Source organism: Oncorhynchus tshawytscha, linkage group LG15 (genome assembly GCF_018296145.1).
Source record: "Oncorhynchus tshawytscha isolate Ot180627B linkage group LG15, Otsh_v2.0, whole genome shotgun sequence".
Lineage (NCBI taxonomy): Eukaryota > Metazoa > Chordata > Actinopteri > Salmoniformes > Salmonidae > Oncorhynchus > Oncorhynchus tshawytscha.
Window position 1 is genome coordinate 37,407,018 of NC_056443.1, and position 15,834 is coordinate 37,422,851.

General features: G+C 45.5%; 2 protein-coding genes across 2 annotated transcripts in view; both read right to left on the minus strand.

The window, feature by feature from the left end:
* Nucleotides 1-244: 244 nt before the first annotated feature.
* Nucleotides 245-2,854, minus strand: LOC112239907 (type I phosphatidylinositol 4,5-bisphosphate 4-phosphatase-A). The gene is made up of 8 exons (XM_042297849.1): nucleotides 2,603-2,854; nucleotides 1,746-1,863; nucleotides 1,460-1,538; nucleotides 1,242-1,348; nucleotides 905-1,022; nucleotides 771-823; nucleotides 587-677; nucleotides 245-443 (listed from the first exon to the last, which is right to left on the minus strand). Exons 1-8 carry the CDS (start codon nucleotides 2,688-2,690, stop codon nucleotides 300-302), a joined length of 798 nt encoding a protein of 265 aa, XP_042153783.1. The 5' UTR covers nucleotides 2,691-2,854; the 3' UTR covers nucleotides 245-299.
* Nucleotides 2,855-15,355: 12,501 nt separating this feature from the next.
* zgc:77880 (zf-DHHC domain-containing protein) overlaps nucleotides 15,356-15,834 on the minus strand; it is a 15,005-nt gene continuing 14,526 nt past the window's right edge. Inside the window, exons 8-9 of the mRNA XM_042298509.1 lie at nucleotides 15,798-15,834; nucleotides 15,356-15,676 (exon numbers count right to left, since the gene is read on the minus strand). The exon at nucleotides 15,798-15,834 is cut by the window's right edge and continues 123 nt beyond it. Of these exons, the coding sequence (XP_042154443.1) occupies nucleotides 15,585-15,676; nucleotides 15,798-15,834 (129 nt within the window). The 3' untranslated portion in view covers nucleotides 15,356-15,584. The remainder of the gene's footprint in view (nucleotides 15,677-15,797) is intronic.

Here is a 15,834-nt window from a genome sequence, read left to right on the forward strand (position 1 = left end):
CTCTATGTGATGTTCTGTATGGGCTCCTCTCCCCTCTATGTGATGTTCTGTATGGGCTCCTCTCCTCTCTATGTGATGTTCTGTATGGGCTCCTCTCCCCTCTATGTGATGTTCTGTATGGGCTCCTCTCCCCTCTATGTGATGTTCTGTATGGGCTCCTCTCCTCTCTATGTGATGTTCTGTATGGGCTCCTCTCCCCTCTATGGGTTGATCTGTATGGGCTCCTCTCCCCTCTATGGGTTGATCTGTATGGGCTCCTCTCCCCTCTATGTGTTGTTCTGTATGGGCTCCTCTCCCCTCTATGGGTTGATCTGTATAGGTTCGCTGATCTTCAGACAGCCCCAGTAGATCATTCTGCACATGCTCAGTACAGCCAGGAGAATCAGTAAGACCCAGGAGGCATAGATCCCTCTGTTGAGCAAGGCTGATTTACATGTTCCCACCTAGAGGGGGAAACCGAGAGAGGGAGAAAAACAGAGGTTAGAGTACTAGGCATAGTTCCATCTGGCTTCCATGTTCCCACCCACAGATGCTTACACACACACACGATTGTGACTGAAATAGTATCTTCAGAAACTAAACTCACCACTAGTCCTGCCGTGCCGCCAGAGAAAACCAAAAACAACAGGAAACACCACAAGCCCCGCCTCCTGGGGTACCGCCGGCCAACAGAAGAGCTGCAACAGAGATAAAACAGGAAGTCACTACAGGAACAGAGTTGAAGATTGATAATAAGGAATAAGCTGATGCGAGATGGTATATAGACTCACACTTTTCTGCAGTGGGGGCATCTGGCTAACGTTCTGTCTGAGAAATCAGTCCACTGACAACACACACAGTACACTACTGTTAGTTTACACTACTACCCACTCCCCCCCCACCCTTCCCTCAGACACGATCCTACCAGGAATGCGTTTCTGCAGTGTCCACAGACCACTCTGACCCCAGCGAGTTGTTGAGGTTCTGGACTGCCTGAACCGGACCCTGCAGCAGGCACCAGACCCAAGTTCATGACACGCTTACTGGAACACAGGCGAGCACACACACAGACACACGATCAGTTACAATCCTTAACCCCTGACACACCAAACAGAATGGACTCTAGCCTAGATCCTTCCAATCTTCTCCCTCTCCCATTCTCCCTACCAAACATTGTCCTTTCTCTCTCTCTCCAGCTCATCACCTTCCACTTCCTCTCTCTCTACCTGTCTATATGTCCCCTATCTCCATCTCTCTCTCACCAGTAAAGTCGGGGACAGGCGATCCTCTGGGAGGTGACTTTACAGATGAGGAGACAGTTACAGGGGCAGCGGACATACTTCTTCCCTGCTGGAGCATTCTTTATAGGCTGGAGAGAGACGATGATAAGAGTTAGTTCTGATAACTAATTAATAGTATCCTTCCATCAGTCTCCAGTGTGTGTTGTAAGAAGATAGAACTGTGTCTGCATTCTGCTCACCGTAGCCTCATTGCAGATGACACACTTGACTACGTGTTGGTGTGTCTTTCCCTCCACGTTGATGGCACTCTGACACACCCTGTAATACAAAATATACAATACAACTTTATTGTCCAAAATGTTACAACAAAACAACAGATTTGCCTTCTGCTAAATGTTTAACCCTGTTTATCTAGTCCCCGGCCAGGGATTCAAAAGGGCAACATCTCAGCTACAGGTTCATCTGCTTAGCTGCTGAGGTAGGGTGTATAGTGAAAGAGTGTGTGTGTGTTGCTGGGTTACCTACCTGCAACTGATGATGGGGGAGCTGCCAATGTCTGGGCTGCCCTGGGGAGAGTAGGGAGGCGGGGCTTCACCGAACAGGACTGGAGGGGGGGCACTGGGGCTGAGGAATGGAGGGAAACCTGGGGCAGAGGACAGGAGGAGAGAGAGGTGGGTAATATATATATTTATTTATTTTGGGGGGGGCAGAGTAGAAGGAGGAGGGAATACGGAATACGGGAAGAAAGGCAGAGAGAGGGTATGGGGGTTGAGAGATAAAATGACAGGAAATACTTTTTTTTTTTTTAAAGAGGAATGATTCGTTCACACAAAAACGCTTTCACTTCTGAGTTCACATGACTGTCTAGAAATAGAATATGGAAGTGAAATCAGTTGTTATTGCTGGATAGATACCCTCTTCTACTAGCTAGTTACTATTCAGCCAGCTAGTAGCTACGGGGAAAGAAAACCTGTAAATAGCCGAGTTGTTAATAAACTAGCTAGCTAGAGAGCTTATAGTGCATCCAGCTAAGCTAGTTAGTTGACCTTAGTTAGCTAGGTAGTTAGCTACTGTTGTTAGCTAGGTAGTTAGCTATTGTTGTTAGCTAGGTAGTTAGCTATTGTTGTTAGCTAGGTAGTTAGCTACTGTTGTTAGCTAGGTAGTTAGCTACTGTTGTTAGCTAGGTAGTTAGCTATTGTTGTTAGCTACTGTTGTTAGCTAGGTAGTTAGCTACTGTTGTTAGCTAGGTAGTTAGCTATTGTTGTTAGCTAGGTAGTTAGCTACTGTTGTTAGCTAGGTAGTTAGCTACTGTTGTTAGCTAGGTAGTTAGCTAGCCAGCTATAGTAACATAGCCACTGCCAGCTGTTGTTATAGTTACTCACTCTGTGGCCTCGGGGGAAAGCCATACGAGGAACCATTCGTCCCGTCGTGCTGGTCCGAAAGCAACGGGCTACGCTCTCCATCCGCCATAGAGTAGCTAGTGGGAACCAGCGCAGGCTGTAGCGGGGTGTCGAGTGCCCAAACTGGGGTAGTGTGTATGACCGGGACGGCTAGCTGTAGTATTCACATGATCACGGAACCCAGGAAGAAGGAAGCCCAACAAACCAACAACACTCTGTCACATGACTCGTTAGTCGTTATGCAAGTGATGGACGTAATGTTCAACCAATTGCCGTCCTCAATATAAATCGGGAAGCCGGAAGTCGTCTAGTGATTGGTTTGTTGTTGTTGTTGCCACACCCACGCATCATACGGCCACTTATTTTACAGCTCAATGTACAACCACGGTTTCTTCACCGGGGCGCAACAACGCGAGATTTCAGGGAACGCTTGAGAAACAGACCAGGTCGTTTATATTTATTTATATATATATTTATATATTTATATATATATATATATATTTATATATATATTTATTTATATATATATATATATAAAAAAATCTTCCTTATTGCTTTGTGTAATCTCTCTGGCTGTTCTGTTTGTGTTTTGCATGTTACTGTTTTTTTATATATATTTTTTTGTAAACGGACACAAACACAAACACAAAAAAAAACAGAACAGCCAGAGAGATTACACAAAGCAATAAGGAAGAGAAAAAAAATATTTAAAAATAATTCAAATCAGCATTATATCAATTGAAATACAGGCATGTAGCGAATACATTTGGTTGACATTTTGTTTTGTTAAACGTTTTAATGACTCAACATAGTTTTCCAAATCAGATCTAATAAAAATTAAGAAAAGGGTATTTTTCTTCATACATTTTGATTTGTGTATGAAAAATAATTCCTAATAAAATAAAGAGGTTTATGACATACTCACATTTCAATTGTGGAATCAGTGTAGTAAAATATACATATGAGATAAATAATGTAGGGTATGTAAACATTACATTAAGTAGCATTGTTTAAAGTGGCTAGTGATATATTTTACATAATTTCCCATCAATTCCCATTATTAAAGTGGCTGGAGTAGAGTCAGTGTCATTGACAGTGTGTTGGCAGTAGCCACTCAATGTTAGTGGTGGCTGTTTAACAGTCTGATGGCCTTGAGATAGAAGCTGTTTTTCAGTCTCTCGGTCCCAGCTTTGATGCACCTGTACTGACCTCGCCTTCTGGATGGTAGCGGGGTGAACAGGCAGTTGCTCGGGTGGTTGTTGTCCTTGATGATCTTTATGGCCTTCCTGTGACATCGGGTGGTTTAGGTGTCCTGGAGGGCAGGTAGTTTGCCCCCGGTGATGCGTTGTGCAGACCTCACTACCCTCTGGAGATCCTTACGGTTGTGGGCAGAGCAGTTGCCGTACCAGGCGGTGATACAGCCCGCCAGGATGATCTCGATTGTGCATCTGTAGAAGTTTGTGAGTGCTTTTGGTGACAAGCCAAATTTCTTCAGCCTCCTGAGGTTGAAGAGGCGCTGCTGCGCCTTCTTCACCACGCTGTCTGTGTGGGTGGACCAATTCAGTTTGTCTGTGATGTGTACGCCGAGGAACTTAAAACTTGCTACCCTCTCCACTACTGTTCCATCGATGTGGATAGGGGGATGTTCCCTCTGCTGTTTCCTGAAGTCCACAATCATCTCCTTAGTTTTGTTGACGTTGAGTGTGAGGTTATTTTCCTGACACCACACTCCGAGGGCCCTCACCTCCTCCCTGTAGGCCGTCTCGTCATTGTTGGTATCCAAGCCTACCACTGTTGTGTCGTCCGCAAACTTGATGATTGAGTTGGAGGAGTGCGTGGCCACGCAGTCGTGGGTGAACAGGGAGTACAGGAGGGCTCAGAACGCACCCTTGTGGGGCCCCAGTGTTGAGGATCAGCGGGGTGGAGATGTTGTTACCTACCCTCACCACCTTGACTAGTCTCTCAAAGCACTTCATGATGACGGAAGTGAGTGCTACGGTGCGGTAGTCGTTTAGCTCAGTTACCTTAGCTTTCTTGGGAACAGGAACAATGGTGGCCCTCTTGAAGCATGTGGGAACAGCAGACTGGGATAGGGATTGATTGAATATGTCCGTAAACACACCAGCCAGCTGGTCTGCGCATGATATGAGGGCGCGGCTGGTGATGCCATCTGGGCCTGCAGCCTTGCGAGGGTTAACACGTTTAAATGTTTTACTCACCTCGGCTGCAGTGAAGGAGAGTCCGCATGTTTTGGTTGCGGGCCGTGTCAGTGGCCCGTGGAGGCTTTATACAGGGGGTACCGGTACAGAGTCAATGTGGAGGCTATATACAGGGGGTACCGATACAGAGTCAATGTGGAGGCTATATACAGGGGGTACCGGTACAGAGTCAATGTGGAGGCTATATACAGGGGTACCGGTACAGAGTCAATGTGGAGGCTATATACAGGGGTATCGGTACAGAGTCAATGTGGAGGCTATATACAGGGGTACCGGTACAGAGTCAATGTGGAGGCTATATACAGGGGGTACCGGTACAGAGTCAATGTGGAGGCTATATACAGGGGTACCGGTACAGAGTCAATGTGCAGAGGCATCGGTTATTTGTGGTAGTATGTACATGTAGGTAGAGATACTAAAGTGATTATGACAACAGAGAGTAGCAGTGGTGTAAAGAGGGGATGGGGGCACTGCAAATAGTCTGGGTAGCAATTTGACTAGATGTTCAGGAGTCTTATGGCTTGGGGGTAGAAGCTGTTAAGGAGCCCTTTGGACCTAGACTTGGCGCTCCGGTACCGCTTGCCGTGCGGTAGCAGAGAGAACAGTCTATGACTGGGGTGACTGGAGTCTTTAACCATTTTTGGGCCTTCCTCTGACACCGCCTGGTATAGAGGTCCAGGACGGCTGGAAGCCTGGCCCCGGGATGTACTGGGCCGTTTGCATTACCCTCTGTAGTGCCTTGCGGTTGGAGGTAAAGCAGTTGCCGTACCAGGCAGTGATGCAACCAGGCAGTCATGCTCTCGATGGTGCAGCTGTAGAACCTTTTGAGGATCTCAGGACCCATGCCAAATATTTTCAGTCTCCTGAGGGGGAATAGGTTTCGTCATACCCTCTTCACGACTGTTTTGGTGTGCTTGGACCATGTTAGTTTGTTGGTGATGTGCACACCAAGGAACTTGAAGCTCTCAACCTGCTCCACTACAGCCCCGTCAATGGGAATGGGGGCGTGCTCGGTCCTTTTTTTCCCCTGTAGTCCCCAATCATCTCCTCTGTCCTGATCACATTGAGGGAGAGGTTGTTGTCCTGGCACCACACGGCCAGGTGCCTGACCTCCTCCCTATAGGCTGCCTCGTCATTGTCGGTGAAGAGGCCTACCGCTGTTGTGTCATCGGCAAATTTAATGATGGTATTGGAGTCGTGCCTGGCCGTACAGTCATGAGTGAACAGGGAGTACAGGAGGGGACTGAGCACGCACCCTTGAGGGGCCCCCCGTGTTGAGGATCAGCATGGCAGATGTGTTGTTACCTACCCTCACCACCTGGGGGCGGCCCGCCAGGAAGTCCAGGATCCAGTTGCGGAGGGAGGTGTTTAGTCCCAGGGTCCTTAGCTTATTGATGAGCTTTGAGGGCACTATGGTGTTGAACGCTGAGCTGGAGTCAATGAACAACATTCTCACGTAGCTGTTCCTTTTGTCCAGGTGGGAAAGGGCACTGTGGAGTGCAATAGAGATTGCATCATCTGTGGATCTGTTGGGGCGGTATGCAAATTTGAGTGGGTCTAGGGTTTCTGGGATGATGGTGTTGATGTGAGCCATGACCAGCATGTGGAGGCACTTCATGGCTACAGACGTGAGTGCTACGGGTCGGTAGTCATTTAGGCAGGTTACCTTAGTGTTCTTGGGCATAGGGACTATGGTGGTCTGCTTAAAACATGTTGGTATTACAGATTCGGACAGTGAGAGGTTGAAAATGTCAGTGAAGACACTTGCCAGTTGGTCAGTGCATGCTCGGAGTACACGCCCTGGTAATCCGTCTGGCCCTGCGGCCTTGTGAATGTTGACCTGTTTAAAGGTCTTACATCAGCTGCGGAGAGCGTGATCACACAGTCTTCCAGAATAGCTGGTGCTCTCATGCATGTATCAGTGTTGCTTGCCTCGAAGCTATTACACGGATAGAATCCATGGATAATCTTACTTTATTATTCACCGTACATTTGAAGCCTTCTGAACACTAAACAAGAATGGTGTTCATGGGAGGACACCATAGAAGAAGCCACTGCTGTCCAAAAAAACATGGCTGTACGTCTGAAGTTTGCAAAAGAGCACCTGGATGTTCCACAGCTCTACTGACAAAATATTCTGTGGACAGATGAAACTACAGTTGAGTTGTTTGGAAGGAACACAACACTATGTGTGGGGAAAAAAAAGGCACAGCACACCAACATCAACACCTCATCCCAACTGTAAAGTATGGTGGAGGGCGCATCATGGTTTGGGGCTGCTTTGCTGCCTCAGGGCCTGGACAGCTTGCTATCATCAGATTATCAAGACATTTTGCAGGAGAATGTAAGTCTATCTGTCCGCCAATTGAAGCTCAACAGAAGTTAGGTGATGCAACAGGACAACAAACGCAAAAGACCAAAGTAAATCAACAACAGAATGGCTTGAACAGAAGAAAATGTGCCTTAAGAATTCCTCCACAGCAACAACTTCAGGAAGTGGTTGGTGGGAGTCGTTGCAGCTAAAGGTGGACTGATCATCTTCAGGAAGTGGTTGGTGGGAGTCATTGTAGCTAAAGGTGGACTGATCAACTACAGGAAGTGGTTGGTGGGAGTCATTGTAGCTAAAGGTGGACTGATCAACTTCAGGAAGTGGTTGGTGGGAGTCATTGTAGCTAAAGGTGGACTGATCATCTTCAGGAAGTGGTTGGTGGGAGTCATTGTAGCTAAAGGTGGACTGATCAACTACAGGAAGTGGTTGGTGGGAGTCATTGTAGCTAAAGGTGGACTGATCAACTTCAGGAAGTGGTTGGTGGGAGTAAAAGGTGGCATAACCAGTTACTGAGTGTAAACGGGGAAATTACTTTTTCACCCAGGGGCATTTGGGTGTTGCATAACTTTGTTCATTAAATAATTATGTTATTGTTGTGTTATTTGTTCATTCAGGTTCCCTTTATCTAATATTAGGATTTGGTTGAAGATCTGACAACATTCAGTATCAGAAATATGTAAAACTAGAGAAAATCAGAAAGGGGGCAAATACTTGTACATCTGCTTTTGTAAACCAAGTTGACCCCGATGGTACTTTTTTTTTTTTTTGGGGGGGGGTGCTGGTAACAACATTGAGTGGAGGTTTTGAAGAGTGTTCATTCACAGGTAGGTAAATTATAAATATATAATTATAAATCTCAAGACACCCAGCGCATCTGTCCACAAGCGATTACAACCTGGTGCCCGTTATTACTGAATCGGATGCATTTGAGAACAAACTAAACCTTAAAAAAATGTGTGAATTTAGTGAAAACTTGCCCATTTGTAACAAGCATGGCAAGAAGCATGTTGTTGTTCCACCTCTAATTAAAAACTGCAATTACCACCAGTTACATGATATTACCGATAAAAATATTAAATAAAAATAGTTTAGTTATTACAATTAACTACAATACTTGTGTAATTACACTATAATAAAGGACCCCTTAAAATGAAGTCAAATTGGGTGTAAAGACCCTTGAATAGTTATGACTTGCGTTGCTACTTAACGCAGATCCAAGGTCAGTTTTGAGATCCACCGGCGTCATTGGCGATGGGGTTATAGCTGGACGTTTGACTGGTCTTGGAACTGTGACAGGAAGCCTATCCCCACCAACCTCTTTTTAATTATTATTATTATTTTTAATCAAATGACTATCGTATGGGTTGATTAAAATGAGGACTTTACTTGATTACTCATTATATTAATAATGTCACGAGTTAATTCACACAAGAAAACTCGAGAAAACATCAACTCTACAGAGCGCCGTTGGCTACAATGAATGGCTAAATGACTTCTGGACACGAAGGGTCCGTGCGGCTCCTCCTCACTACTCTGTACGACCGGGGTCAGGCAACTCTGTCCCTGTAGAGCTGCAGGTACTGCAGGTATTATGTTCCAACTAGGCACCACACCTGACCAACTGAGCTAATTGATCAGTTCGGTGATTGTCTAAATTCTACACACCTGGTTGTACAGGTCCGTTAAAACACGAAATGGCTGAGGCACTCCGGGACCAGGGTTTTCCTACCGGATGTAGATAAAATCTCTAAATGTAAAAAAACATTTTAAAAAATTGTATCCCTTTTTAGGAAAATATAAAATATATGCCCTCATTTCACATACTCCTCACACCAAATAAATACCAGATTTAAAATATTTTACTTCCACATAATGCAGTAGTCGCCAGCAGCATTTAGAAAACACACACAGTTGTAGTTCACAGTCAGAGAAACACACAATACGTCCAAAATGGCATCCCATTCCCTTTAAAAGTAGTGCACTAAATTGGGAATAAAAGAGTGCCATTTGGGACGGATGCACAGTAAAATATCGATATATTAATAAATGTAAACGGCATCATGAAACATGATTCCTCCTCTGTACACATATATACATTCCACTCCGCTGTCAACAAAACAAAATCAAGATTTTTTTTTAAAAACGAGTCGGTATCCCTGACCGAGCCCTATTCCCTACAGAATGCACCGTAGGGGCTCTGGTCTAAAGTAGTGCACTATATAGGGAATAGGGTCCTATAGGGCTCTGGTCTAAAGTAGTGCACTATATAGGGAATAGGGTTCTATAGGGCTCTGGTCTAAAGTAGTGCACTATATAGAGAATAACGGGTGCCATTTTGGGACCAGGACGCAGCCAGTAACAATATCATTATAAATAAATAAAACATGTTAACGTTTCAACATAAAACCAAGAGGCAAACCAAGTACCGTGATCATGTTGTTAGAATCAACGTAATGGTACTCTAGTAGTTAGTGCACTATATAGGGAATAGGGTTGGGGCGGCAGGGTAGCCTAGTGGAGCGTTGGACTAGTAACCGGAAGGTTGCAAGTTCAAATCCCAGAGCTGACAAGGTACAAATCTGTCGTTCTGCCCCTGAACAGGCAGTTATCCCACTGTTCCTAGACCAGTTATCCCACTGTTCCTAGACCAGTTAACCCACTGTTCCTAGACCAGTTAACCCACTGTTCCTAGACCAGTTAACCCACTGTTCCTAGGCCGTCATTGAAAATAAGAATTTGTTCTTAACGGACTTGCCTAGTTAAATAAAGGTTAAATAAATAAGGGTGCTGTTTGGGACGAATACCATATCTCCCCTTCATATGACTATAACACATAAAATACACTGAGTATACAAAATATTAAGAACACCTTCCTAATGTTGAGTACCTAGCATACTAAATATTAACAACACCTGTGGACTACTGAGCATACTAAATATTAAGAACACCTTCCTAATGTTGACTACATCAAACTTTTGCCCTCAGAACACGCTCAATTCGTCAGGACATGTACTCTAAAAGATGTCAAAAGTCTTCCACAGGGATGCTGGTCCATGTTGACTCTACAAGGTGTTGAAAGCAGGGATGCTGGTCCATGTTGACTCTAAAAGATGTCAAAAGTCTTCCACAGGGATGCTGGTCCATGTTGACTCTACAAGGTGTTGAAAGCAGGGATACTGGTCCATGTTGACTCTACAAGGTGTTGAAAGCAGGGATACTGGTCCATGTTGACTCTACAAGGTGTTGAAAGCAGGGATGCTGGTCCATGTTGACTCTACAAGGTGTTGAAAGCAGGGATGCTGGTCCATGTTGACTCTACAAGGTGTTGAAAGCAGGGATACTGGCCCATGTTGACTCCAAATGCTTCCCACAGTTGTGTCAAGTTGGCTGGATGTCCTTTGGGTGGTGGACCATTCTAGATACATATGGGAAACTGAAAAACCCAGCAGCCTTACAGTTCTTGATGTAACCGATGTGAAATGGCTAGCTAGTTAGCGGTGGTGCGCGCTAATAGCGTTTCAATCGGTGACGTCACTCACTCTGAGACCTTGAAGTAGTGGTTCCCCTTTGCTCTGCAAGGGCTGTGGCTTCTGTGGAGCGATGGGTAACGATGCTTCGAGGGTGGCTGTTGTCTATGTGTGCAGAGGGTCCCTGGTTCGCGCCCGGGTATGGGCGAGGGGACGGTCTAAAGTTATACTGTTACATTGACACAAACCGGTGCACCTGGAACATACCAACCCTGTTCAAAAGCACTTCAATATTTTGTCTTGACCTTTCACCCTCTGAATGGCACACATACACAATCCATGTCTCAATTGTCTCAAGGCTTAAAAATCCTTCTTTAACCTGTCTCCTCCCCTTCATCTACACTGATTGAAGTGGATTTAACAAGTGACATCGATAAGGGATCATAGTTTTCACCTGGTCTGTCTGAGTCATGGAAAGAGCAGGTGTTCTTAATGTTTTGTGCACTCAGTGTGAGTACAGGTAGTAGACCCGGGTTCAAATACTATTCGACATCATTTCAGAAAAAGTATCTAGGATTGAGCTTCTCGACATTAAAAAAAATAAAAAAATAAATAGAAAAGTCCCAAAAGTACAAACCCTGGCCATCTGGCATTCGAGGCAGACTGAAGCAAACGCTCAAATAATTTCAAACGACTTTTAGAAAGTATTTGAACCCCAGGTCTGATCTGTAAGTAAAACGTTTAGCCACAAACACACACAGGTAGAGATGGAAAGTAGTCTATATAAATAAATCATGTTCAGATTCATCTTCCCTCACAGTCAACAACCGAAGTGATTCCTTCACTGAAACAAATTCTGACTGTGTGTGTGGTAGTGGTAGTGTGTGTGGTAGTATGTGTGGTAGTGGTAGTGTGTGTGGTAGTGGTAGTGTGTGGTAGTGGTAGTGTGTGTGGTAGTGGTAGTGTGTGTGGTAGTATGTGCGGTAGTATGTGTGGTAGTATGTGTGGTAGTATGTGTGGTAGTATGTGCGGTAGTATGTGTGGTAGTATGTGTGGTAGTATGTGTGGTAGTATGTGCGGTAGTATGTGTGGTAGTATGTGTGGTAGTATGTGTGGTAGTGTGTGTGGTAGTATGTGTGGTAGTATGTGTGATAGTAGTAGTGTGCGGTAGTGTGTGTGGTAGTGTGTGTGGTAGTGGTAGTGTGTGTGGTAGTATGTGTGGTAGTGTGTGTGGTAGTATGTGTGGTAGTGGTAGTGTGTGTGGTAGTATGTGTGGTAGTGTGTGTGGTAGTATGTGTGGTAGTGGTAGTGTGTGTGGTAGTGTGTGCGGTAGTATGTGTGGTAGTATGTGTGGTAGTATGTGTGGTAGTATGTGTGGTAGTGTGTGTGGTAGTGGTAGTGTGTGTGGTAGTATGTGTGGTAGTGTGTGTGGTAGTGGTAGTGTGTGTGGTAGTGGTAGTGTATGTGGTAGTGGTAGTGTGTGTGGTAGTGGTAGTGTGTGGTAGTATGTGTGGTAGTATGTGTGGTAGTATGTGTGGTAGTATGTGTGGTAGTGTGTGCGGTAGTGTGTGTGGTAGTGGTAGTGTGTGTGGTAGTGGTAGTGTGTGGTAGTATGTGTGGTAGTATGTGTGGTAGTATGTGTGGTAGTATGTGTGGTAGTGTGTGTGGTAGTGTGTGTGGTAGTGAAGGTAGTGTGTGTGTAGTGGTAGTGTGTGCGGTAGTGTGTGTGGTAGTGGTAGTGTGTGTGGTAGTGGTAGTGTGTGTGGTAGTGGTAGTGTGTGCGGTAGTGTGTGTGGTAGTATGTGTGGTAGTATGTGTAAGTGTGTGGTAGTGGTAGTGTGTGTGGTAGTGGTAGTATGTGTGGTAGTATGTGTGGTAGTGGTAGTATGTGGTAGTGTGTGTGGTAGTGGTAGTATGTGTGGTAGTATGTGTAAGTGTGTGGTAGTGGTAGTGTGTGTGGTCAGTGGTAGTGTGTGTGGTAGTGGTAGTGTGTGTGGTAGTGGTAGTGTCAACACCTAACCTGTGGTAGTGGTAGTGTGTGTGGTAGTGTGTGTAGTGGTAGTGTGTGGTAGTGTGTGTGGAAGTATGTGTGGTAGTATGTGTGGTAGTGTGTGCCCTAGTGTGTGTGTGGTAGTGGAAGTGTGTGGTAGTGGTAGTTGTGTTGTAGTGTGTGTGGTAGTATGTGTGGTAGTGTGTGCGGTAGTGTGTGTGGAAGTGGTAGTGTGTGTGGTAGTATGTGTGGTAGTGTGTGTGGTAGTGGTAGTGTGTGTGGTAGTATGTGTGGTAGTGTGTGCGGTAGTGTGTGTGGTAGTGGTAGTGTGTGTGGTAGTGGTAGTGTGTGCGGTAAAAGTGTGTGTGGTAGTATGTGTGGTAGTATGTGTGGTAGTGTGTGTGGTAGTGGTAGTGTGTGTGGTAGTATGTGTGGTAGTGTGTGTGGTAGTGGTAGTGTGTGTGGTAGTGGTAGTGTGTGTGGTAGTGGTAGTGTGTGGTAGTATGTGCAACAGTGTGTGTGGTAGTATGTGTGGTAGTATGTGTGGTAGTGTGTGCGGAGTAGTGTGTGTGGTAGTGGTAGTGTGTGTGGTAGTGGTAGTGTGTGCGGTAGTGTGTGTGGTAGTGGTAGTGTGTGTGGTAGTGGTAGTGTGTGGTAAGTATGTGTGGTGTGTGTGCGGTAGTGTGTGCGGTAGTGTGTGTGGTAGTGGTAGTGTGTGTGGTAGTGGTAGTATGTGTGGTAGTGTGTGTGGTAGTGGTAGTGTGTGAGGTAGTGTGTGTGGTAGTGGTAGTGTGTGTGGTAGTGGTAGTGTCTGCAGTAGTGGTAGTGTGTGAGGTAGTGTGTGTGGTAGTGGTAGTGTGTGTGGTAGTGGTAGTGTGTGCGGTAGTGGTAGTGTCTGCAGTAGTGGTAGTGTGTGCGGTAGTGTGTGTGGTAGTGGTAGTATGTGTGGTAGAGTAGTGTGTGCGGTAGTGGTAGTGTGTGTGGTAGTGTGTGTGGTAGTGGTAGTATGTGTGGTAGTGGTAGTGTGCGGTAGTGGTAGTGTGTGTGGTAGTGGTAGTGTGTGCGGTAGTGGTAGTGTGTGTGGTAGTGGTAGTGTGTGTAGTAGTGGTAGTGTGTGTGGTAGTGGTAGTGTGTGTGGTAGTGGTAGTGGTAGTGTGTGTGGTAGTGTGTGTGGTAGTGGTAGTGTGTGCGGTAGTGTGTGTGGTAGTGGTAGTGTGTGTGGTAGTGGTAGTATGTGTGGTAGTGTGTGTGGTAGTGTGTGTGCGGTAGTGTGTGTGGTAGTGGTAGTGTGTGTGGTAGTGGTAGTGTGTGCGGTAGTGTGTGTGTGTGTGTAACAAGTCAGAATACATCAGTAGTATAATCAGTAATATCGTATCAAATACTGTAACCCTAACCTTCCCTCAACATCTAACCTTCCCTCAACATCTAACCTTCCCTCAACATCTAACCTTCCCTCAACATCTAACCTTCCCTCAACATCTAACCTTCCCTCAACATCTAACCTTCCCTCAACATCTAACCTTCCCTCAACACCTAACCTTCCCTCAACACCTAACCTTCCCTCAACATCTAACCTTCCCTCAACATCTAACCTTCCCTCAACACCTAACCTTCCCTCAACATCTAACCTTCCGTAAAACTGCAGTAACCAAAACGTCAATGTTTTGGTTCAGTGACCTGACCCTAACGCATACACAACGTTGAAGGAACATTCTTTTTTTTGAAAAGGTTACCATGATCCCCTAACGTTGTGGAAATGTTAGTTAACCAAACATTTCAGTAACCTATTATATTAACCTGTATACTATATTCAGGGCTGTTAACGCGTGTAATAACATTCTAAAATCGCTGTAAATATTTTTTGTTAATCGTATCTCCATTTCTAACACTGACCGGAAGCTTTTTTTAAAACGCAACATGTTTCCGCACGGAACCTTTTAAAACGCAACACAGCCACTACATCACTTTAGACCGCGAGACGAAATCATGGCGGAGCATTTTCTTTCTTTTCGCGGATTCCTGTGTCGCCGGACATTTTTAAACTCATTGTTTGGTTTGATAACAAACATTGTTGAGCTAGCTAGTCATGTTACCTAACGGGATGGAAACCTGATAACCTGACCACGGACTAGGCTACGCACAATTTGGATGGCACAGGCAGAACTGAAAAGGAAGGCTATGGTGTGTGTGTGTGTGAGTGTGTGTGTGTGTGAGTGTGAGTGTGTGTGAGTGAGTGAGAGAGAGGGGATGTGTGTGAGAGAGAGTATGTGTGTGTGAGAGAGGATGTGTGTGCGAGAGAGGATGTGTGTGTGTGTGTAATACGTGAGAGAGAGGATGTGTGTGAGTGTGATGTGTGAGAGAAAAGCATGTGTGTGAGTGTGTGTGTGTGAGAGAGAGCATGTGTGTGTGTGAAAGAGAGAGGATGTGTGTGTGAGAGAGAGATGTGTGTGTGTGTGTGTGTGTGAGAGAAAGGATGTGTGTGTGAGAGAGAGGATGATGTGTGTGTGTGTGTGTGTGTGTGTGTGTGTGTGTGTGTGTGTGTGTGTGAGAGAAAGGATGTGTGTGTGTGTGTGTGAGAGGATGTGTGTGAGAGAGAGTATGTGTGTGTGTGTGTGAGAGAGGGGATGTGTGTGAGAGAGTATGTGTGTGTGAGTGTGTGTGAGAGAGAGTGTGAGAGAGAGAGGATGTGTGTGAGAGAGTGAGTATGTGTGTGTGAGAGAGTGAGTATGTGTGTGAGAGAGTGTGTATGTGTGTGTGAGAGAGTGTATGTGTGTGTGAGAGAGTGTGTATGTGTGTGTGAGAGAGTGTATGTGTGTGTGAGAGAGTATGTACTAACGCCACAAATTCAATTAATCATTTGACAGCCCTAATCAAATGATGGCCGAAACGTAACCACAACGTTGAAGGAATGTTAAAACGCTGTTGTCACAGAATGTTGTTTGAAGGTTGCGGGAACAGGTTACACATCATAATCCGGAACAGCCGAGTAGCTGATTCCACCAACGGTAGGGGGACTGGAATGTAGAGGGAACAGCCAACAGAACACCGACCCTGAGAGACGGGGGGGGGAAGGAGAGACAGCGCTACTGTTACAAATATGGTACTAAATGTTAAACAGTCTTTAAGACTGTGAGCAAAACCATGAACAGACAGTTGAACAACACACACACACCTCTCCCGAAGACCTCTCTGAGCAGGGCTAGTTTGGG

Bases quoted from the DNA above. Each gene is read 5' to 3' on its own strand.
- LOC112239907 (XM_042297849.1), bottom strand. From the start codon at position 2,690: ATGGCGGATGGAGAGCGTAGCCCGTTGCTTTCGGACCAGCACGACGGG. The intron at 824-904 runs GTAGGATCGTGT...GTGTGTTGTCAG, and splicing joins ACTGCAGAAACGCATTCCTG to TGGACTGATTTCTCAGACAG. The intron at 444-586 runs GTGAGTTTAGTT...TTCCCCCTCTAG, and splicing joins GCGGCACGGCAGGACTAGTG to GTGGGAACATGTAAATCAGC.